The 23290-nt window shown below is 39.1% G+C and overlaps 1 protein-coding gene across 8 annotated transcripts in view; it reads right to left on the bottom strand.

Annotated features, from left to right (window-relative positions):
• Positions 1-23290, bottom strand: part of EFCAB5 (EF-hand calcium binding domain 5) — a 194995-nt gene that overhangs the window by 126333 nt on the left and 45372 nt on the right. For 6 of the 8 annotated variants that reach the window (XM_063718078.1, XM_054536589.2, XM_054536588.2 and 3 more), the window contains one exon: positions 5288-5444. The exons of the other annotated variants lie outside the window; for them this stretch is intronic. In XM_063718078.1, coding sequence (XP_063574148.1) covers positions 5288-5434 — 147 coding nt within the window. In that variant the 5' untranslated portion in view covers positions 5435-5444. The remainder of the gene's footprint in view (positions 1-5287; positions 5445-23290) is intronic. 8 annotated transcript variants of the gene reach the window in all.

Below are 23290 nucleotides of genomic sequence, written 5' to 3'. Positions count from 1 at the left end.
AATCCAGCATATAAACAGAACCAACGACAAAAATCACACAATTATCTCAATAGATGCAGAAAAGGCCTTTGACAAAATTCAACAATGCTTCATGCTAAAAACTCTCAATAAATTAGGTATTGATGGGACGTTTCTCAAAATAATAAGAGCTATCTATGACAAACCCACAGCCAATATCATACTGAATGGGCAGAAACTGGAAGCATTCCCTTTGAAAACTGGCACAAGACAGGGATGCCCTCTCTCACCACTTCTATTCAACATAGTGTTGGAAGTTCTGGCCAGGGCAATTAGGGAGGAGAAGGAAATAAAGGGTATTCAATTAGGAAAAGAGGAAGTCAAATTGTCCCTGTTTGCAGATGACATGATTGTATATCTAGAAAACCCCATTGTCTCAGCCCAAAATCTCCTTAAGCTGATGAGCAACTTCAGCAAAGTCTCAGGATACAAAATCAATGTACAAAAATCACAGGCATTCTTATACACCAATAACAGACAAACAGAGAGCCAAATCATGAGTGAACTCCCATTCACAATTGCTTCAAAGAGAATAAAATACCTAGGAATCCAACTTACAAGGGATGTGAAGGACCTCTTCAAGGATAACTACAAACCACTGCTCCAGGAAATAAAAGAGGATACAAACAAATGGAAGAACATTCCATGCTCAGGGTAGGAAGAATCAATATCGTGGAAATGGCCATACTGCCCAAGGTAATTTACAGATTCAATGCCATCCCCATCAAGCTACCAATGACTTTCTTCACAGAATTGGAAAAAACTACTTTAAAGTTCATATGGAACCAAAAAAGAGCCCGCATCGCCAAGTCAATCGTAAGCCAAAAGAACAAAGCTGGAGGCATCACGCTACCTGACTTCAAACTATGCTACAAGGCTACAGTAACCAAAACAGCATGGTACTGGTACCAAAACAGAGATATAGATCAATGGAACAGAACAGAGCCGTCAGAAATAACGCCACATATCTACAACTATCTGATCTTTGACAAATCTGAGAAAAACAAGAAATGGGGAAAGGATTCCCTATTTAATAAATGGTGCTGGGAAAACTGGCTAGCCATATGTAGAAAGCTGAAAGTGGATCCCTTCCTTACACCTCATACAAAAATCAATTCAAGATGGATTAAAGACTTAAACATTAGACCTAAAACCATAAAAACCCTAGAAGAAAACCTAGGCATTACCATTCAGGACATAGGCATGGGCAAGGACTTCATGTCTAAAACACCAAAAGCAATGGCAACAAAAGCCAAAATTGACAAATGGGATCTAATTAAACTAAAGAGCTTCTGCACAGCAAAAGAAACTACCATCAGAGTGAACAGGCAACCTACAAAATGGGAGAAAATTTTCGCAACCTACTCATCTGACAAAGGGCTAATATCCAGAATCTACAATGAACTCCAACAAATTTACAAGAAAAAAACAAACAACCCCATCAAAAAGTGGATGAAGAACATGAACAGATACTTCTCAAAAGAAGACATTTATGCAGCCAAAAAACACATGAAAAAATGCTCATGATCACTGGCCATCAGAGAAATGCAAATCAAAACCACAATGAGATAGCATCTCACACCAGTTAGAATGGCAATCATTAAAAAGTCAGGAAACAACAGGTGCTGGAGAGGATGTGGAGAAATAGGAACACTTTTACACTGTTGGTGGGACTGTAAACTAGTTCAACCCTTGTGGAAGTCAGTGTGGTGATTCCTCAGGGATCTAGAACTAGAAATTCCATTTGACCCAGCCATCCCATTACTGGGTATATACCCAAAGGACTATAAAGCATGCTGCTATAAAGACACATGCACACGTATGTTTACTGTGGCATTATTCACAATAGCAAAGACTTGGAACCAACCCAAATGTCCAACAATGATAGACTGGATTAAGAAAATGTGGCACATATACACCATGGAATACTATGCAGCCATAAAAAATGATGAGTTCATGTCCTTTGTAGGGACATGGATGAAATTGGAAATCATCATTCTCAGTAAACTATCACAAGAACAAAAAACCAAACACCGTATATTCTCACTCATAGGTGGGAATTGAACAATGAGAACACATGGACACAGGAAGGGGAACATCACACTTCGGGGACTGTTGTGGGGTGGGGGGAGGGGGGAGGGATAGCATTGGGAGATATACCTAATGCTAGATGACGAGTTAGTGGGTGCAGTGCACCAGCATGGCACATGTATACATATGTAACTAACCTGCGCATTGCGCACATGTACCATAAAACCTAAAGTATAATAATAACAAATAAATAAAAAAAAAGCAAACAGGCTAAAAATAAAAATAAAAAATAAAATAAAATAAAAGCCATCTATAGTCTTTCTATTTTAGTATTGGGTGATCTTTCCAACCCAAGGACAGAAATAGTAATAAGTCACATGTACTTTCTACAAGAGGGTCTTCAAAAAGTTCATGGAAAATGTGTATTACGAAAAAATATGCATGGATTTCAATTTTTTTTGCACCAAAATAAACTTGTCATAACTTGTTATGTCTGAACAAGATCTAGCTTGAAGAACTAAAAAGGATAAGACATCAGTTTGAAAAGAACCCCTATTAGAGCAACATGAATTCTTCTAAAATTGAAGCAAAAACATTAAATTTATGGTGAAGCTTGGTGGGAAGAATGGTGAAATCACTGGTGTTTTATGAAGTGTTTATGGGGACAATGCTCCAAAGAAATCAGCAGTTTACAAATGGATAATTCATTTTAAGAAAGGATGAAATGATGTTGAAGATAAAGCCCGTGGCGCAGAGTATCCACACCAATTTGCAAGAAAAAAAATCATCTTGCTCATGCCCTTATTGAAGAGGGCTAAAAATTAACAGCAGAAGCAATAGCCAACATATAGACATCTTAGTTGGCTCTGCTTACACAATTCTGACTGAAAAATTAAAGTTGAAAAAATTTCCAGTCAATGGGTGCCAAAACCATTTCACCCAGATCAGATGCAGACAAGAACAGAGCTTCAAATGGAAATTTTAAACAAGTGGAATGAAGATCCTGAAGCATTTCTTCCAAGAATTGTACCAGGAGAGGAAACATGGCTTTACCAGCACGATCCTGAAGACAAAGCACAATCAAAGCAATGGTTGGTTACCAAGAGGTGGAAGTGGTCCTGTCAAAGCAAAAGCAGACTTATCAAGAGCAAAGGTCACGGCAACAGTTTTTGGGATCCTCAAGGCATTTTGCTTATTAACTTTCTGGAAGACCAAAGAACAATAACATCTGTTTACTATAAGAGTGTTCTGAGAAACACTAGCTAAACCTTTAGCAAAAAAATGTCTGGGAAAGCTTCACCAGACAGTCCTTCTCCACCATAACAATGCTGTTGCTCATTCTTCTCATCAAACAAGGGCAAGCTGGGCACAGTGGCACACACCTGTAGTCCCAGCTACTCAGGAGGCTAAGGTAGAAGAACTATGAATTTGTGCCAGCCTGGACAAAATAGCAACACCCATCTCCACTAACAAAACAAGAACAATTTTGTGAGAGTTTCAATGAGAAATCATCAGGCATCCACCTTACAGTACTGATTTAGCTTCTTCTGACTTTATATTTTATAATCTTAAAAAAAAATTAAAGGACACCTATTTTTCGTCAGTTAATAATGCAAAAAAGACTGCATTGAAATGGTTAAATTCCCAGGACCCTCAGTTCTTTAGGGATGGACTAAATGGCTGGTATCATCACTTACAAGTGTCTTAAACTTGATGGAGACTCTTTTTATTTATTTATTTGCCATTTAAAAAGTAATGGCAAAAACCACAATTATTTCTGCACCAAGCTAGTATTTGAGACAGGGTTTCACCATGTTGGCCAGGCTGGTCTTGCACTCGTGGGCACAAGCGATCCTTCTGCCTCAGCCTCCCAAAGTGCTGGGATTACAGGCCTGAGCCATGGTGCCCTGCCTGATGGAGCTTCTGTTGAGATATAAAGTTTATATTTTTATTATCTTTTAATTCAATTTTTCCACACACTTTTTGAAGTCTCCTCTTAGAATACTTAAGGGTATATAAAGTTATTTTACACATATATTCTCAATGATTCCCAACCTTTTTGTGTGATTAGGATTGGGATGCTGACAGTGACCCCATTTTGCCTCCTCCAGGGGACATTTCTAGCAACTCTCAGACACAGCATGATGGAGCTAAGGCACTTTTGGCAAGCACTTTGGCCATCCAAAGAATCCTCTATACTTTCTCATTCTTCAATTACTAAAAATGAAATTTCCAAGTTCTTCTTAGTCCATTTTTAAAAACATTTTATTTTTTAGAGAAGTTTTAAGTGCACAGGAAAATTGAGCAGAAAGTACAAAGAGCTCCCCCACCATGTGTGTGCGTGCACGTGTGATATATATATCACATATGTATATATCACATATATGTATCACATATATATATCACATATATATATCACATATATATATATTTTGTTGTTGTTGTTGTTGTTTTGTTTTTAAGAGACAGAGTCCCTCTCTGTTCCCCTGGCTGGAGTGCAGTGGCATGATCATGGCTTAGTGCAGCTTTGACCTCCTGGACTCAAGCAATCCTCCCACCTTAGCCACCCAAGAAGCTGGAACCACAGCCTGGAAAATTTTTAAATTCTTCGTAAAAGTAGGGTCTCCCTATATTGGCTAGGCTGGTCTCGAATTCCTGGCCTCAAGCAATCCTCCCACCTCGGCCTACAAAAGTGCTGGGATTATAGGTGTGAGCCACCACACCCAACCAGATATGTCTTCTGCTAATATTTTCTCCCAGTCTGTGGCTTGTCTTCCTTGATCTATTTTTAATCATTCACTTTAAACTGAAAATATGCTTAGCATTGTATCTAATGAAAAAGTATTTCCAAATCCATATACACTTAAGAGAAAGCATTTAACTCTCAGAGTACAGTTGTTCTCTAGAGCTAAGAGACAGTCTTGCAGGTCTCACAGAAATAGTCACACATACAAACACACACACAACAAACAAACAAATGAAATATATGTTGGTTTATAATGATGAGTTTGGGAACCTCAGCCAGAGTCAAGATTTTAGAAATCTAGCTGGAATTTTTTTTTTGTAATGCTCAAAAGAAATTGAAGGAATCAACACTCATGGACCAGACAGGTCAAGACTTACCTCAGCAATACTGAAAATTCCAAGGGAGGCTTCTAGTATGCTACTCAATATTCTAGCAATTGCCCTTTTACCACTTACCCCACCTACCTTTCACATATACCCCCAATTTTCTTACCACTGATTTAGGAATCATTCCTTTAGGGTCTAGAATCCATTCATCGAATTGCTCCTGCAGAGCCTGTTTCCGTGTGTTGGCCACCTTGACTTTGATTTTGTCTATGCTTTCTCTTTGTTTTCTATTCTGTTTAACATTCTCCTTCATCTTGGATACTCTGCAGGATGTAGGTATAGAAAACATGTTGAGTTAATGCCCTTGGATTTGGTCCAGATTGGAACACAGGAATTCAGACTCTCTTTGAAAATGTTTGCCAGTCTTTTCTCCATAAAATCTTTGATTCAGGCCTGTAGTGAACCCTTCTTCCACAAGCACTTATTGAATTTGGCATTAATCATAGAGTGCTTTCTACTATTTGACTTTTTATAGAGGTAGGCCTTATTTTACTCAACTAAATACTAGACTTAAGAAGTATTGGTAGGAATGTGAATTAGTACAACCATTGTGGAAAACAGTAGGGAGGTTCCTCAAAAAAATAAAAACAGAATTACTACATGATCCAGCAGTCTCACTTCTGGATATTTACCCAAAAGATCTGAAATCAGTTTGTCAAAGAGATGGCTGCACTTCCATGTTCACTGTGACACTATTCACAATAGCCAAGTGATAGAACCAACCTAAGTGTCCTCCAACAGACAAATGGATAGAGGAAATGTGGTTTATAATACAATGGAGGGGCCAGGCACAGTGGCTCATGCCCGTAATCCCAGCACTTTGGGAGGCCGAGACAGGCGGATCACAAGGTCAGAAGATCAAGACCATCCTGGCTAACACGGTGAAACCCTGTCTCTACTAAAAATACAAAAATTAGCCATGCATGGTGGCATGCACCTGTAGTCCCAGCTACTCCTGAGGCTGAGGCAGGAGAATGGCGTGAACCCAGGAGGCAGAGCTTGCAGTGAGCTGAGATCACACCACTGCACTCCAGACTGGGCAACAGAGCGAGACTCTGGCTCAATAAATAAATAAATAAATATAATGGAATACTATACAGCCTTAAAAAAGAAAGAAATTCTGTCATTTCTGATAGCATGAATGAAATTGGAGAACATTATGCTAAGTGAAAAAAGCCAGGCACAGAAAGACAAATACCACTAGTTTTCAATTATTTGTGCAATATAAAACAAACAAGCACATAGAAGCAGAGAGTAGAATGGTGGTTACAGAGGCTGGGAATGGGGGAAATGGAGATATGATTGTCAAAGGGTGTAAAATCTCATTTGGACAAGATGAATAAGTTTTAGTGTACATTTCAAAATTGCTGAGAGTAAATTTCAAATGTTCTCACCACAAAAAAATGATATGTATTTGAGGTGATAGATATGCTAATTTGTTTGATTTCATTATTTCACATTGTATTCACAAATTATAACATCACTTTGACCTTGCAAATGTGTATAATTATAAGATATTGATTTACAACTTAAAAAACAGGTAGTAAAAATAGCTCTAGAAGCTGCTATATATGCTGAAAAGGCAAAGTTGGATGCAATAAGGCCTTAGGGTAGTGAGCTTCTCTCTTCCCTGGACATAGAAATCATCTGAAGGGACTGATTTCAGGTGTTGGGAACAGGCCCCCAAATCTGGCCATAAACTGACCCCAAAACTGGCCATAAAAAAAAAATCTGCAGCACTGTGACATGTTCGTGATGGCCATGATGCTCACGCTGAAGGTTGTGGGTTTACCAGAATGAGGGCAAGGAAACCTGGCCCACCCAGGGCAGAAAACCGCTTAAGGCACTCCTAAGCCACAAACAATAGCATGAGCGATCTGTGCCTTAAGGACATGTTCCTGCTGCAGATAACTAGCCAGATAGCCCATCCCTTTGTTTCAGCCCATCCCTTTTTTTCCCATTTTAGTTAATCTATAATCTATAGAAACAATGTTTACCACTGGCTTGCTGTCAATAAATATGTGGGTAAAACTCTGTTCGAGGCTCTCAGCTCTGAATACTGTCAGCCCTCTGATTTCCCACTCCATGCTCTATATTTCTGTGTGTGTGTCTTTAATTCCTCTAGCACCGCTGGGTTAGGGTCTCCATGACCGAGCTGGTCTCGGCAAATGGCGCCCATACATGGGGCTGGAACCTGGGTCAAAGAGTTGCTAGAGTGACAGTTGGAGAACGTGGAACTAAGCTGGAGGACACCCGAGTACTCTTAAGCAGTCCCCATGGTGAATAAGAAGGGGAGCTTGGAAGCATCAGGGTAACAATAGGACAAGTTTGGGCCCTGGTTCATTCCACCTTGGAACCTTTTCACACTGATAATGAGGAGGAAGGAAAGTATAATGAAGTAACCAAAGAGGCGACAGAGCAGGTTTGTTTGCCAGCTAAAGCTAAAGTGGCAAAGGAGGGAGAGGTTTGTCCCTACCCTTCTGCACCCCCTCATTATTTTGAAGAAAAAGAATGGCCTGACCCTCCAGATCTTTCTTTTCTGGAGGACACTGGGTGAAAAGTAGTTGCCCAGTGACTGTCCAAGCAGCACCTCAAGTGACTGCTCTCAGTTCTATTCAGGCAGGAATTCAGCAAGCTAGAAGAGAGGGTGATTTAGAGGCCTGGCAGTTCTCTGTTAGGATACACCCACCAGATCAACAGGGAAATATTATAGCTACATTTGAGCCTTTTCCTTTTAAATTACTCAAAGAATTTAAACAAGCTATTAATCAATATGGACCAGGTTCTCTTTTTGTAATGAGACTGTTAAAGAGTGTTGCTGTCTCCAGTCATTTGCTGCCAGTGGGAATGATAGGATTATTTCTAGGTAGATCTAGTTTAAATTTAAAAGGAGTGCAAGTACATACAGGAGTCATTGATTCAGATTACAATGGGGAAATTCAAATTGTTATATCTACTTCTGTTCCCTGGAAAGCAAAGCCAGGAGACCATATAGCACAGCTCCTGATTGTGCCGAATGTGGAAATGGTGAAAAATGAAATTAAACGAACAGGAGGATTTGGAATCACAAATAAACAAGGCAAAGCAGCTTATAGGGTGAATCAAATTACTGATAAATGTCCTATAACTATTCAGGGAAAGAAATTTAAAGGTTTGTTAGATACAGGAACAGACATTTCAATCATTTCTCTACAGCACTGGCCATCCATGTGGCCAATTCAACCCACTCAATTTAACATAGTTGGAGTTGGTAAAGCCCCTGAAGTATATAAAAGTAGTTATATTTTGCATTGTGAAGGGCCCAATGGACAACTTGGGACTATTCAACCAATTATAACTTCTGTACCTATAAATTTTGGGGGGAGAGATTTATTACAACAATGGGGAGCACAAGTTCTAATTCCAGAACAATGATATAGTCCTCAAAGTCAACATATGATGCATGAAATGGGGTGTGTCTCTGGTGTAGGACTAGGAAAAAATTTGCAAGATTTGAAGGAACTGCTTGAAGTGGAAAGACAAAGTTCCCACCAAGGTTTAGGATATCATTTTTTATGGCAGCCATTTTTAAGCCTCCAGAACCTATACCTTTAAAATGGTTAACCGATAAGCCAATTTGGATAGAACCATGGCCACTAAGTAAAGAGAAACTGGAGGCTTTGGAGGACTTAGTTACTGAACAATTAGAAAAAGGACACATAGCTCCAACATTTTCCCCTTAGAATTCTCCAGTTTTCATAATTAAGAAAAAATCAGGTAAATAGAGAATGTTAACTGACTTAAGAGCCATTAATTTAGTTATACAACCTATGGGGACATTGCAGCCAGGACTGTCTTCTCCTGCTATGATTCCAAAAAATTGGCCTTTAATAGTCATAGATTTAAAAGACTGTTTCTTTACTATTCCCTTAGCTGAGCTAGACTGTGAACAGTTTCCATTTACAATTCCTGTGGTAAACAACCTGCAGCCTGCTAAGTGTTTTCATTGGAAAGTGTTGCCACAAGGCATGTTAAACAGTCCAACAATTTGCCAGATGTATGTAGGGCAAGCAATTGAACCTACTCATAAAAAATTTTCACAGTGTTACATTATTCATTATATGGATGATATGTTTTGTGCTGCTCCCACTCAAGAAATATTACTCCAATGTTATGATCACTTGCAAAACTCGATTTCTCATGCCAGTTTAATTATAGCTCCTGACAAAATTCAGACTTATTCCTACTTGGAGACCTTAGTAAATGACCCTACAATAGTGCCACAGAAAGTAACCATATGTAGGGATCAACTGAAAACATTAAATGACTTTCAAAAATTACTAGGGGACATTAATTGGATGCGACCTGCTCTAGGCATTCCTACCTATGCCATAAGTAATCTATTTTCTATCCTTAGAGGAGATCCTAGTCTCACTAGCCCTCAGCAATTAACAAAGGAGGCTGAGGCAGAGTTACAGCTGATTGAAAAGCAAGTGCATAAGACTCAAATAAATAGAATAGATCCAGAGAAGACTCTAGATTTGCTAATTTTTTCAACTCAGCATTCACCTACTGGTGTTATTGTTCAAGAGCAAGATCTTGTAGAGTGACTTTTTCTTCCACATACTAATTCATGGACTCTAACTCCTTATTTGTATCAAATTGCTACTATGATAGGAAATGGGAGAACTTGGATTGTTAAATTACATGGATATGATCCTGGAAAAATTATTGTCACTCTCACAAAGGCACAAATACAGCAAGCTTTTATAAATAGTCTTACTTGGCAAACCCATTTAGCTGACTTTGTCAGTATTCTCGATAATCATTTTCCTAAAAACAAAACTGTTTCAATTTTTGAAATTAACTAATTGGATTCTCCCTAAAATAACTAAATTTAAACCAATTGAAGGTGCTGAGGATGTTTTTACAGATGGGTCTAGTAGTGGAGAAGCTTCTTATTCTGGCTTGAAAGGTAAAGTTTTCCAGACGCCCTATACTTCAGCTCAAAAAGTGGAGCTTGTAGCTGTAATTGAGGTGTTGACTGCTTTTGATATGCCTATTAATGTGATTTCTGATTCTTCATACGTGGTTCATTCCACACAATTAGTTGAAAATGCTCAGTTACGATTTCATACAGATGAACAACTGATGACTTTATTTACCCAATTGCAAACAGCAGTTAGGAGTAGAATGCACCTGTTTTACATCACTCACATTAGGGCTCATACACCTCTTCCAGGACCTTTAACTGAAGGGAATCAAATGGCTGATCACCTAGTTGCTACTGCAATATCTAATGCTAGACACTTTCACAATTTAACCCATGTTAAATTAAGCCTTTAGTCTCAAACACAGATACTGCATTACCTGGAAAGAAGCTAAAGCCATTATCCAGTGATGCCCAACTTGCCAAATGGTGCATTCCTCATCTTTCACAGGAGGAGTTAATCCTCGAGGATTGGAACCTAATTATCTTTGGCAAATGGATGTCACAAATGTTCCCTCGTTTGGGAGACTAGCTTATGTACATGTATGTGTGGACACCTTTTCTCACTTTGTCTGGGCTACATGCCAATCAGGAGAGTCTTCTGCCTGTGTTAAACATCACTTTTTGCAATGCTTTGCAGTATGGGCATTCCAGCTTCTATTAAAACAGACAATGCCCCAGTATATACTAGCCAAGCTCTAGTTACATTTTTCTCTATATGGAATATTAAACACATTACTGGTATCCCATATAATTCTCAAGGACAAGCCATAGTGGAAAGAATGAATCTCTCCCTGAAACAGCAATTGCAAAACCAGAGTGGGGAGATCAGGGACTATGGGACACCGCATATGCAACCGAATCTAGCAGTATTGACTGTAAATTTTTTTAGCCTGCCTAAAGACCAGATGCTATCAGCAGCTGAACAGCATCTACAGAAACCAGCTGCAAAGACAGAAGCAGAACAACTGGTTTGGTGGAGAGATCAGATAACAAAAAGTTGGGAAATAGGTAAAATAATAACTTGGGGTAGAGGTTATACTTGTATTTCTCCAGGACCGAATCAACAGCCAATTTGGGTGACATCGAGACATCTAAAGCCTTACTAAGAGCCAGATACCCAGGAAGAGGTTTTGGGAAGATCCCAAAGACCCACCGGTTGCAGACATATCAAGACTGACGCTGAGGAAGACTCCAACTGTCACGAGCAACACCTGTCGAACACAGCCACCTACCTGGGGACAGATCAAGAAGGTGTCACAGATGGTGGAAGAAAACCTGAGGAAAGCAGGATAACCAGTCACAATGAGGAATTTAATGATAGCTATGATAGTGGTGATCACCATTGCCATGAGTATTCCTTCAACAAGGGCTGACACAGAGAACAATTATACTTATTGGGCATGTTTATCAATCTTGGCTGGCAATAATGCCTGGACATAATCACTCTATGGCACAGTTACACATGCTTTCTGGTCTCAGTATTTACCAAAATGAATCTACTCCTATAATTGAGGCATACTACCCTCAAAAACCTATTTGTAAACAGAATTGGACCTGGCCAGAGATAATGAATGAATGTACTTGTTTGGGAAGATTGCATTGCAGAACAGGCAGAGGTGCTGCACAACGATTCCTATGGAGTCATTATTGATTGGTCCCCTAAGGGGATGTTTACCTTGAATTACACCTCTCCGCCTGCGTGCCACGGCCACACTATGTTCAGCTGGTCTAAACAAAATGGTCAGATGGTAGAAATGGTAAGAAGTATGGCAAGAGTTCCTATTATCTGGAAACATGGCCATATAGTGGCACCTCAACCTCAAATGATATGGCCTGCTGTAGGAGCTAAACATAAGGACTTGTGGAAACTATTCATGGCTCTTAATAAGATCAAAATTTGGGAAAGAATAAAAAACATCTAGAAGGACACTCTACAAACTTGTCTTTGGATATTGCAAAATTAAAAGAACAAATATTGAAAGTATCCCAGGCACACCTGACCTTAATGCCAGGAACTGGAGTGCTTGAAGGAGCTACAGATGGATTAGCAGCTATTAACCCATTAGACTGGATAAAAACACTTGGAAGCTCTGTGATTTCAATGATGATTGTGCTTTTAATCTGTGTTGTTTGTCTTTGTATAGTCTGTAGATGCGGATCCTGACTCCTGAAAGAAGTAGCTCACTGTGATAAAGCCGCCTTTGCTTTTATCATCTTGCAAAAACAAAAATGGGGAACATGTTGGGAACAGGACCCCAAATCTGGCCAGAAACTGGCCCCAAAACTGGCCAGAAACAAAATCTCTGCAGCACTGTGACATGTTCATGGTGGCCATGATGCTCATGCTGAAGGTTGTGGGTTTACTGGAAAAAGGGCAAGGAGCACCGGGCTCACCCAGGGCAGAAAACCACTTAAGGCGTTCCTAAGCCATAAACAATAGCATAAGAGATCTGCGCCTTAAGGACATGTTCCTGCTGCAGATAACCAGCTAGAGTCCATCCCGTTGTTTCGGCCCATCCCTTTGTTTCCCATTTTAGTTAACCTATAATCCATAGAAACAATGCTTATCACTGGCTTGCTGTCAATAAATATGTAGGTAAAACTCTGTTCCAGGCTCTCAGCTCTGAAGGTTGTCAGCCCCCTTATTTCCCACTCCACACTTTATTTCTGTGTGTGTGTCTTTAATTCCTCTAGTGCCACTGGGTTAGGATCTCCACGACTGAGCTGGTCTCAGCATTCATGTCTAGGGTGGAAGCCTAGAAGATGCATTTATAACAAGCATCTCAGGTCATTCTGATGCCTTGGATCAAACTTCTGAGAAATCTGTCTGGGGTATATCTCAGCTAATTGCCTTTATCTAGCCAAAGTCTCATGCTTTGCCAGCCACTGCTGAAGTCCTGAGCATAAGAGTTACCCTTGCAGCCCGAACTGCATCACCCAGGTTGAGAATGGGGGAAAAACTGTGCTTTCAATTGTACCTATGTGCATCACTCCTATTAGGACTCCAAAAACCCCAAACTGGTTTTGATTGAAATCAAATAGAATGGCTCAGAATAATAAAAATAGTTGCTGGTTTCAAGTACAGTTTTTTCCACAATGTTGGAGGCAAGTCTTCATCTTTCAAAGAAGAAAGACTAAGACAATCTGACATATTTTAAAATGCAAAAAGATTTTCAGTGGGAACTGGTAAATTGGATGCATCTGACAACCCAAAGAAACTACTAAAATCTAAGTCATTACCTTATGCCTATATAAGGCCTTCAAAATTCTCTAGAAAAACAAGTGTTCAAAAATGAACTTTGAAGTTTGAAAATAAAAGCAGACAGGCAGTTTAATAGTACAGAAGGGGCTGGGTCCGAACTGCTGGAAGATTAATAAGTATTTTATTTTTATTTATTTATTTATTGTTTTGAGATGGAGTTTCACTCTTGTTGCCCAGGCTGGAGTGCAGTGGCACAATCTTGGCTCACTGCAACCTCTGCCTTCCAGTTTCAAGCAATTCTCCTGCCTCAGCCTCCCAAGTAGCTGGGATTACAGGTGCCCACCACCATGTCTGGCTAATTTTTTATATTTTTAGTAGAGACAGAGTTTCACCACGTTGGCCAGGCTGGTCTCAATCTCCTGACCTCGTGATCTGCTCACCTCAGCCTCCCAAAATGCTGGGATTACAGGTGTGAGCCACCATGCCTGGCCTTAATAAGTATTTTAAAGGAGTGCTAAGTTTCTCTGATGCAACTGCTAACCAACCAAATCTCTACCGGTCAGCTCTACCGGTCAGCTACCAAAGTTCTGAGAGCTTGTCTGCTTGTCTTCTGCTTCTTCTGCTATTTATCTGTTTCATCCTCTGCTGCTTGTCTCCCCTCTGCTTGTCTTCCCTTCTGCTTGTCTCCCCTTCTGCTTGTCTCCCCTCTGCTTGTCTCCTCTCTGCTTGTCTCCCCTTCTGCTATTTATCTGTTTCATCCTCTGCTGCTTTTTTCTTTCCCCTTCATGTCTAGCTAGGATTCTTCTCAATTTCTGTCTTCATTCCTCTGTGGTTCTGTCTTCTGTATCTGTGTTTTTCACCCAGTTCTTTTGCATTATTCGTTCATGCACTCACTCACTAAGCCACTCACCCCTTCATTCATTACATAAATATTTATTCGGCACCTACTATGGATTCTGCCATTATAAAGCTTAGGGTCCAATGGCAGAACAGATAAGTAAACGATATTTTAGGGTAAGTATTAAGTGTCTCCAGATTCTCATGTGACACAAAAATGAATTCACAAAATTGGTTTTCTGTCATTTTCCCATGTGCTTGAAATATTTTTCTCCCTCTCTTTGCCTGACTAGATCCTCCACATGCTTTAGGTCTCACCTCAGACATCATTTCCTCCCATTTGTTGATGTCCATATCTAGAAACAAAATCTACTTTTGTGCTTCTGGGCCACTGTACATGAGACTCAAAATATAATCCAAATGGATTTTAAATTGATTGTGTCACCTGTTCAGGGAATTAATAAAATTTGTCTTCTGTAGCCTGCATTATCTCATGAAGATGTTTATTTTACATTAATCCAGAGAATTCTAAAGCATCCAAAACTCTTAATTTGGGCAGTACAGGGTAGACATAACCTATAAGCAGATTCATTCTAAGTATAAGGGGACTGGAAGGGAAGAAAAACTACATTATGGAAAAATTGCAAAAACAGTCATAAATTCTTCCAATTCCTGTATGCATGTCTCTATGAATGCAACATAACTATGCAGCTCCTCCCATGAAGAAGTGGAGTCTGTTCCTGTACTCCTTGTCTGCCTCTGGCCATGTGACATGCTTTGGCCAATGGGCCATTAGAAAACAGAATGTAAGCAGAAAGTTGAAAAGTACTTGAACACTGGGGCTTGCCCTCTTTTATTGAACTTGGGAGCCCTTCCACTACAATACCATCATGGAAATGAGCACGGGCTCGCCCGCTGGATGATGATCCAGTTACTTCCATTGCTTTTGCAAAGAGACTGCCAACCACTACAAAAGTGATTGAGGTCATCACTTTTGGTTGTTATTCTGAAAGTAAAGGGATATCATTGAAAGGTTTCATCTTACTGCATCGCATGAGTGAGTCTAATTGATACCATGTGGAACAGAGATGAGCCATGAGCCCAGCCCAAAGTTACCAATCTACAAAATCATGAGCAAATAAATTCTATTGCTTTAAGCCATGAAGTTTTGGAATATTTTGTTATGCAGCAAAAGCTAACTAAGAAAACAGTTTTCCTATATGAATGAGTGTTTTGAGATCTTTTAAAGAAAAGCATAATATAAATCTGATTAAAGAGTAGAAGATAAAATGCTTCCCCACCTAGTTGTGACAATCCAAATTCTATCCATCAATTCAAGCTGTATAAGGAAAATCTTCTATTTACAGAAACATTTGCCTAGATTATATCAAAAGTGAAAGTTGTATTACATCAAAATTGGTTCTAATCAGCTTAAGTGGATAATTGACCGTGAACTCTGAGTGACCTCGGTATACCAGATCATTGCTATACGTAACTGAAGACCCTTTCTTGACCACTAAAAACTGGGACTTGTTTTAATCAATCATGTACAGATCTATGGACTCACTCTGTCCTATACAATGTGATAAGTTTTTAGTTCTTATAAGTGTAGCTATTATAAAACAATTAAAAGCCCCTGAATTTTCCCCTTCCACGTACCATTCAGTGAAGTCTTCACTGGTGTATATTCCTTTGCCTGGCAAGTTAATAAACTCAGTGTTTGTTTGAAGGTGTTTTTAAGCTCTGGTGGTCTTAGTTTCACAAAGCTAAACTGAATTTCTTTCTTTCTTTCTTTCTTTTTTGAGACAGAGTCTTGCTCTGTCGCCTAGGCTGGAGTTCAGTGGTGCTTGGCTCACTGCAACCCCCACCTCCCAGGTTCAAGCAATTCTTCTGCCTCAGCCTTCCGGCTAATTTTTTGTATTTTTAGTAGAGACGGGGTTTCACTATGTTAGCCAGGATGGCGTCGATCTCCTGACCTTGTGATCCATCCGCCTCGGCCTCCCAAAGTGCTGGGATTACAGGCATGAGCCACCGTGCCCAGCCGCTAAACTGAATTTCTTGCCATTCCTGGAGTATGTCCATATTAGTCCCATGATGAGTATTCCTATTAAAAATCCATATATGAAATATATGCCTACTTACTTCTTATACTTACTTATTTTCTCTTTGTTTATTCAATTTATATCTTACTACATAAATGAGGATGCTGATATAATTTAATGATTTAAGAAAAATCTAAGTAATTAATCAATAATATTTAAGCAGATGAATAATTAGGCCTCTTCAGAATTTTATAAAATGATAAAGAACATTTATCATAGCATCCTCATTAAATAGTGATGATTAATTCCAGATATTTCAAAGTTAAAAATTCAATTACTCTAAATTAAGGGATGTGTGAAAATGAGGTGACTCTCCCATAGTTATTGAGCATTAAGACATATCTCATAATAATCTTATGTATCTAAAAACAAAAAAGCAAAAATAAAATAAAAACAAAAGAAAACTTTCATCATTCAGGCAGACTGGAATAGGTTAATTAATTAACAAACATTTATTGAGCATTACTCATAAGACACAGTGTTAGATGCTGAGGATTCAGTGGTGACTATGATAGACATACTTCCTGCTTATATTGTAGTAGAGGAAACCACCATCACAACTGTGATAAGTGCAATGAAGGAGAAACACAGCATGCTATAAGAGCACATAAGGGAAGATCCCAACCCAATTTCATGATGAAATGGTGTCTAGCCTGAACTCTAAAGGATGGGTAGGATTAAGTAAAGAGGAAGAAAAGTGGTATAGGTAGAGGGAATGGCATATGTGAAGACCCTGAGATAGGGAGAAGCACAGTATGTTTAAGAATGAAAGAAATCCTCTGTGCCTGGAGTATAGTGTGGGGAGAGAGGCAGGAGCCAAGGCTAGAAAAGCAGGCAAGGACAAGGTCATCCAAGGAAGATCTCATAGGCTTAGTTAAGAATTTTGTTCTTTATTCTGAGGGTAAAAGGGTACCATTGAAAGGGTTCACATTGGGGAACAACATGGTAAGATTAACCTTTAAAAAAATCACTTTAGTTACGGATGAAGAATAGATTGGAAGAAGGCAACTGGATGTAAACATACCAACTAGGAAACTATTGCAATAGTGGAGGCAAGAGATAATGGTAGCTCAGACTAGGATGAAAGCAGTGGGGGATGGTCAGAAATGAACAAATTTAAGAAAAGAAGGTGAAATCACCAGGACTTAATGACTGACTAGAAATGAACAGTGAGAGATCATCAGAAGGTGTCCAGGTTGATTTGCTAGTTTTTGGCTTGAGGACAATGACTTCTTGAAACTGAGGTGCTTATGAAACATACAAGTGCAGATATTGAATAAATAGTTGGATGTACTGGGATAGAGCTCAAATAAGGTGTTTGAATCAAAGATATAAATCTAAAATCATGAATGTATAGATGGTAACAAGTCATGTTGGAATGAGAGCACTCAGGGATGAAATATAGAGTGACAGGTTAAAGAACTTTAATATTTGAAGATCAAGTAGCAGAGAATGAGCCAGAAAAGGACACAGAGAAGGACTAAATAGAGAAATAGAAGGAAAGCTAGACAAGTATGATATCATGGAAGAGGAGGGAAAAAGTATTTCAAGATGGAAATAATGCTAAGAGGTCAAGTAAGATAAAAATGGCAAACTTTCTACTGGGCCTAGAAGCATGGAAAACATTGTGGTTTTGGCAAGTGCCATTTATTAGAGAAAGCCTGGCACAGAAGCCAGAAGTAACAGGTTAAAAAATGTGTGGGAGGTGGGGAGAGTGTATATGGACAACTGCTTTTGATAAAATTGGCTGTTTTAGTTATATTTCCTCAAATAGACTGTATAAGTTCTTCATGACAAAAATCAAATTTTGTATTTTTTCCCTATAAGGTATAGCTCACCACTGAGAACTCAGTAGTTATGCAATAAATACTAATTGACTGAGTAAAGGTTCCTCAGTAAGTTTAAGTTTTGTTTGTTTGTTTTTGAGACGGAGTTTCACTGTTGTTGCCCAGGCTGGAGTGCAATGGCCCGATCTCAGCTCACTGCAACCTCCGCCTCCCGGGGTCAAGCAATTCTCCTGCCTCAGCCTCCCGAGTAGTTGGGATTACAGCCATGCACCACCATGCCCAGCTAATTTTGTATTTTTAGTAGAGATGGGGGTTTCACCATGTTGGTCAGGCTGCTCTCGAACTCCTGACCTCAGGTGATCCACCTGCCTCGGCCTCCTAAAGTGGTGGGATTACAGGCGTGAGCCACCGTGGCCAGCTAGTAAGTTTGTTATTAATTAATTCATCTAACATTTATTGAGCCCCAGCTCATGCCAGGCATTGTGCTCAGTTTCAAATATAGGTATAATAGAAGATAGCCCTTGTCTTCAAAGGGATTATGGGAAGGTAAATAACAATTACATTACAGTGTGCTAAGGGGGCTGACATGAGCCTACAGGTGTTTCAGAAATGTAAGAAATATATAGAAAAAGCACTTAATCCAGACCAACGGTGACAAAAGTGGTGCTATAGCTGACTACTGAAGGACAAGGAGAACTTAGCCAGCTAAAGAAACAAGGGGAGGGATGTTTTAGACAGAGAAAGCTGGCACTCTGGATTCCCAAAGAGGACACTTGGCTGGTGGTTTTGATTAGTTAATATGTATGGTAGTAAAACTGTTATGCATAAATAATGCAGCCTATCTGGCCAGGATGGACTAAATCAGGGCTTAGTGGTCATTGTTACTATATGCTGGGTAGCTCAGATATAATGCCTCCAAGCTTTACAGCTGGCCTCAATGGTGAGGATTTCCTTTTTTTTTTTTTGAAATGGAATCTCACTCTGTCACCCAGGCTGGAGTGCAATGGTGTGGTCTCAGCTCACTGCAGCCTCCGCCTCCCAGGTTCAAGCAATTCTCTCACTCCCGAGTAGCTGGGACTACAGGTGCGTGCCACCACACCTGGCTAAATTTTGTATTTTTAGTAGAGACAGGGTTTCACTACGTTGGCCAGGCTGGTCTTGAACTCCTGACCTTGTGATCCGCCCACCTCGTCCTCCCAAAGTGCTGAGATTACAGGCGTGAGCCACCGTGCCCAGCCAGGATTTCCTATTTCTAAATGAGGTGAGTTGAGTTCCAATTGAGCCACCTTTTTGGAAAAGTAAGAGCAGGGCAGAGGCCAACAGAGTAAGCATACTCCCCACTCCCCCTATCCCCCCTGCCCCAGGGAAGCTGGGAAGCATCTGTTTCAATGGTGAAAGGCTGAGTTAGCACAGAGGATGTAACAACCAAAGCAATTGCATATAAGGTCTTCAGCCATTCGAAGGCCAGAACCTCCTCTATGAACAGACAAATTATCTTCTTTTGAGGCTGTCACTGAATACTTTTAAATGAATCAATGGAATTAATACGGAAAATCCTAAAAATTTCTGGACATCCTCGATAGTCTTAGGAGTTTCTACTTCAGGACAACCACACCTTGTCAGGCATTGTACCAGATACCCAGCCCTAGCTGGAGAGAACTTGACTCAGGGACTCTACCTCAGTCTCTAACATTAGGAACATACTATGTCATTGAAGCAAACCAGAGACTCATTTAATATCAAGTTGCAGGGTAGGGTGTAGAATACAAGGATGTCATCCAGGGAGACCATGATCTTGCAGTCCATAAGTGGTTAAATTTCTTAAGTATTTAATAATGGGATATATACATACACAACAGAGTAAGGTTTAGAGATGGACATGCAACTAGTCAGTGTATATAAATTATCATTATGCTTCAGGTTGAACAAGAGTAGAACCTGTTTGGATAAAGTCCTACCACCATTCCATTGGATGTAACTGTCATTTGAATACTACAAAAATATTTTCCTTGTCCATTCACTCACATCACTCATAATCTGTCTTACTGGATTGATAAAATTTGATATTCAGTATAAATCGACAAGATGATTAATATTACTAATATCACCTGTGCAGAAGCACCTAGCATAATATAAGCACATGGCTCAGTAAATAGGTGGCAGCTGGTGTAGAATATGAGCAGACAGCTGTCTAGGAAGCCACTGTCTCCTGGCAACTCAGGAAGACCCACATCAAGGATGAAACATTCCCTCTGTCTTGCCAAGTCCTACTGCTGGCATCTTGTAAGGATGAGTAGGACATTTTGAAGCATTTAAAAAAAAAAAAATACAAAAAGTACTTTGAAGCAGATCTGAGAACTCTGCAAATAACACATTCCAATAGAAACACACACAATAGATTTTTGTCACATAGTTTACATAAATTCCTTGAACACTACACGAGTTAATATGCAAGAAATTAATAAAATAAAGGCCTGTGTCCCTCGCTCCTTGAAATTTTACTTGGTTTGTGTATCCTTAAGTCTTGAGTATTTATACTAACTTGCTCTTCTTTTGTATGTAGCTGTGGTAGAGAAAGTAATTCTTTGAAATACCTCTTTGTGTTTCTCTCTCTTTATGGATTAAATGTTCCATGATTAATGCATAAGGCTAATAAAGAGGAGTCACAGAAAAATGCCCAAAAGATATCTCAAACTGCAACACAGACCCCATAGTGAATATGCAATTATCAGAGATCACTACCAAGGCAGAACTGGGTATGCATTATACAGGAAAAGATACAAGCTTCTGTTTTGGGTCTCTTAGATCTACTTTCCGGTTCATTTGAACTCGTTCTAGGTTATTATGGTTCAAGACTAGTGGAGAAAAGAGAGGAAATTTGTAGTAAAGTAGAATAGTCTGAAATTCTAACATTAACAGTTTTCTTTTTTTACTGCTTAAAAGTTTTATATTTTAAAAAATATCATACAGTAAAATTTACCTTCTTTGTCACATAGTTTTATGAATTTTAACATATTTGAGTATGTGTAACCACCATCATAATTAGGCTATTGAAAGTTTGTAATCCTATTTTAGGAGCAAATATTTTTCATTATCAATTCATAATAAGGTGGTAATGACCTTCAAATATGCAATCCCAAACACTGGAGAAATCAAGAGTCAGAGGGAAAAGATACTTTTTAAAAAGCATACTAAAAGAAAAGAAAATATGAAGAAAAGCAAGTGATACAAACTTAACCTACTTTACAGTTGTCCAAAATTGCATGTAAGAATTACACTTTAATTCTATATCTATGTCTTTCAAGAGCCCCAATGAAAAGTAGTAAATTACATTGCACATATAAAACCTACAAACAGCAGTGATACTGTATTTTTCAGATATAGTGGCTACAACTATAAAAATTGTTCCAAATAAGTAAGCAGTGTCTTCTCTATCTGTTGTTTTTAGAGACCTAACAGAGATGAATCCTTTTTGTCCTGGAAAGTAGGCAGACAAAAGCTTTTTGGATCAAGCGGAAGCAAATGAACACTTAAACATTACCACAAGAAGATAGTCTCATTAAAACACATACACTTTCTTTGACTTTTTTTCTTGGCTATAATTCAGGAAAATTTCATTCCTAAAGTGAATGGACTTTTCTAAGGCTTTGCGATGGATTGAAGGTAACACAAACAATGGTATAGTTCTGAGAATTTCAAAGCAGGACTGTTTTTACTAATATTGCTGGGTATATAAGCTTTAAGTCCATAGGGATTAGGAGCAGAACACACTGTTGTAAACATCCTTAGGATTTCTGAATATTCTACAAATGCCTGACACTATCATCTGTTGACATACAGATCTTGGATTTTTGCCAGAAAAAGATGAAGCCCCAATTCTAACAATCCAGGTAAACAAAGCAACTTTGATTAATTATTTCATGAAATTCCTGCAACAGTGTTGCTCCAATAGAGCAACCATTAACTAAAACTTTTACCAAGCCTCAAATGACCCTAAGAAGTCAAACTCCCAGTTCAAGAAACATCAGTGAAACAACCTAATTCTCCTGTGTCATGGAACCCAATGTCCTAGTGTGCTTATTACTATCTTATTATAGACAATAAATGTCTAGAGTTTTACGTACCCATTGAGATTTACATATCTGTAACAAGAGGAAGTGTTTGTCAATATATTTGTTTACAGACAACATCAGTTCACAGATTGTAAGTATTTTTACTGGAAATAGATCTAAATACAGTCTAATTTATTGCACTGCAAGAACAGATGGTGAGCAGAAATGTTCCTTAAGCTATTTATTAAATTTAATGAAACTGCTTCCTGCATGCTACTAGAAGTTTTCACTAGTACTAAAACTCTCTTAATTTGTTTTCTTTTTAATTTGGTCTTGAAACTTTAGTGTGCAATAATAACCTCTTATGGAACTTGTTTTAAATGCATTCCTAGAGGTTCTGATTCAGAAGATCTGAGGAAGGATCTAGGAATCTGCACTTTTAACCAAGCACCCCAGGTGATTCTGGTGTCATTGATAGACAACCATGATCTTAGAAAGCCTGTTTCAACTGAAAATAAAAATTTCATAACCACACATAAAACAAGAGTTCTGCATGTATCTCTTACTTTATCCCAGAGGGATATCTGTGCCTAATTCCAAAAGAATTACTATTCTAAAGCTTCTAATTAGTTGTTTACCCTATAGGAAGGACACTAAAACAAGTCAAAAGGAATTATAAATTTTAGTGTAGGTGGGCCGGGTGCGGTGGCTCACGCCTGTAATCCCAGCACTTTGGGAGGCCGAGGTGGGTAGATCACCTGAGGTCAGGAGTTCGAGACCAGCCTGGCCAACATGGTGAAACCCCATCTCTACTTAAAATACAAAAAATTAGCTGGGCATGGTGGTATGCACCTGTAATCCCAGCTACTTGGGAGGCTGAGGCAGGAGAATCGCTTGAACCCCGAAGGCAGAGGTTGCAGTGAGCTGAGATCGTGCCATTGCACTCCTGACTGGGGGACAAGAGTGAGACTTTGTCTCAAAAAAAAAAAAAAAAAAAAGAAGAAGAAAAAAATTTAGTGTAGGTCTGTATGTCAGAAGATATTAAAAGGAAAAGTGTATCACTTTTGTTTTAGACCTGGAAGAGACCTAATAGATACCATTTAGACAAAAGTTCAGCAAATTACAACCTGGGGGCTAAAACTGGCCCACTGACTGGT

This window comes from Pongo abelii, chromosome 19, assembly GCF_028885655.2.
Source record: "Pongo abelii isolate AG06213 chromosome 19, NHGRI_mPonAbe1-v2.0_pri, whole genome shotgun sequence".
Lineage (NCBI taxonomy): Eukaryota > Metazoa > Chordata > Mammalia > Primates > Hominidae > Pongo > Pongo abelii.
The sequence above is the reverse complement of the archived record's forward strand: the minus strand, read 5'-3'. Positions and strand labels throughout refer to the sequence as shown.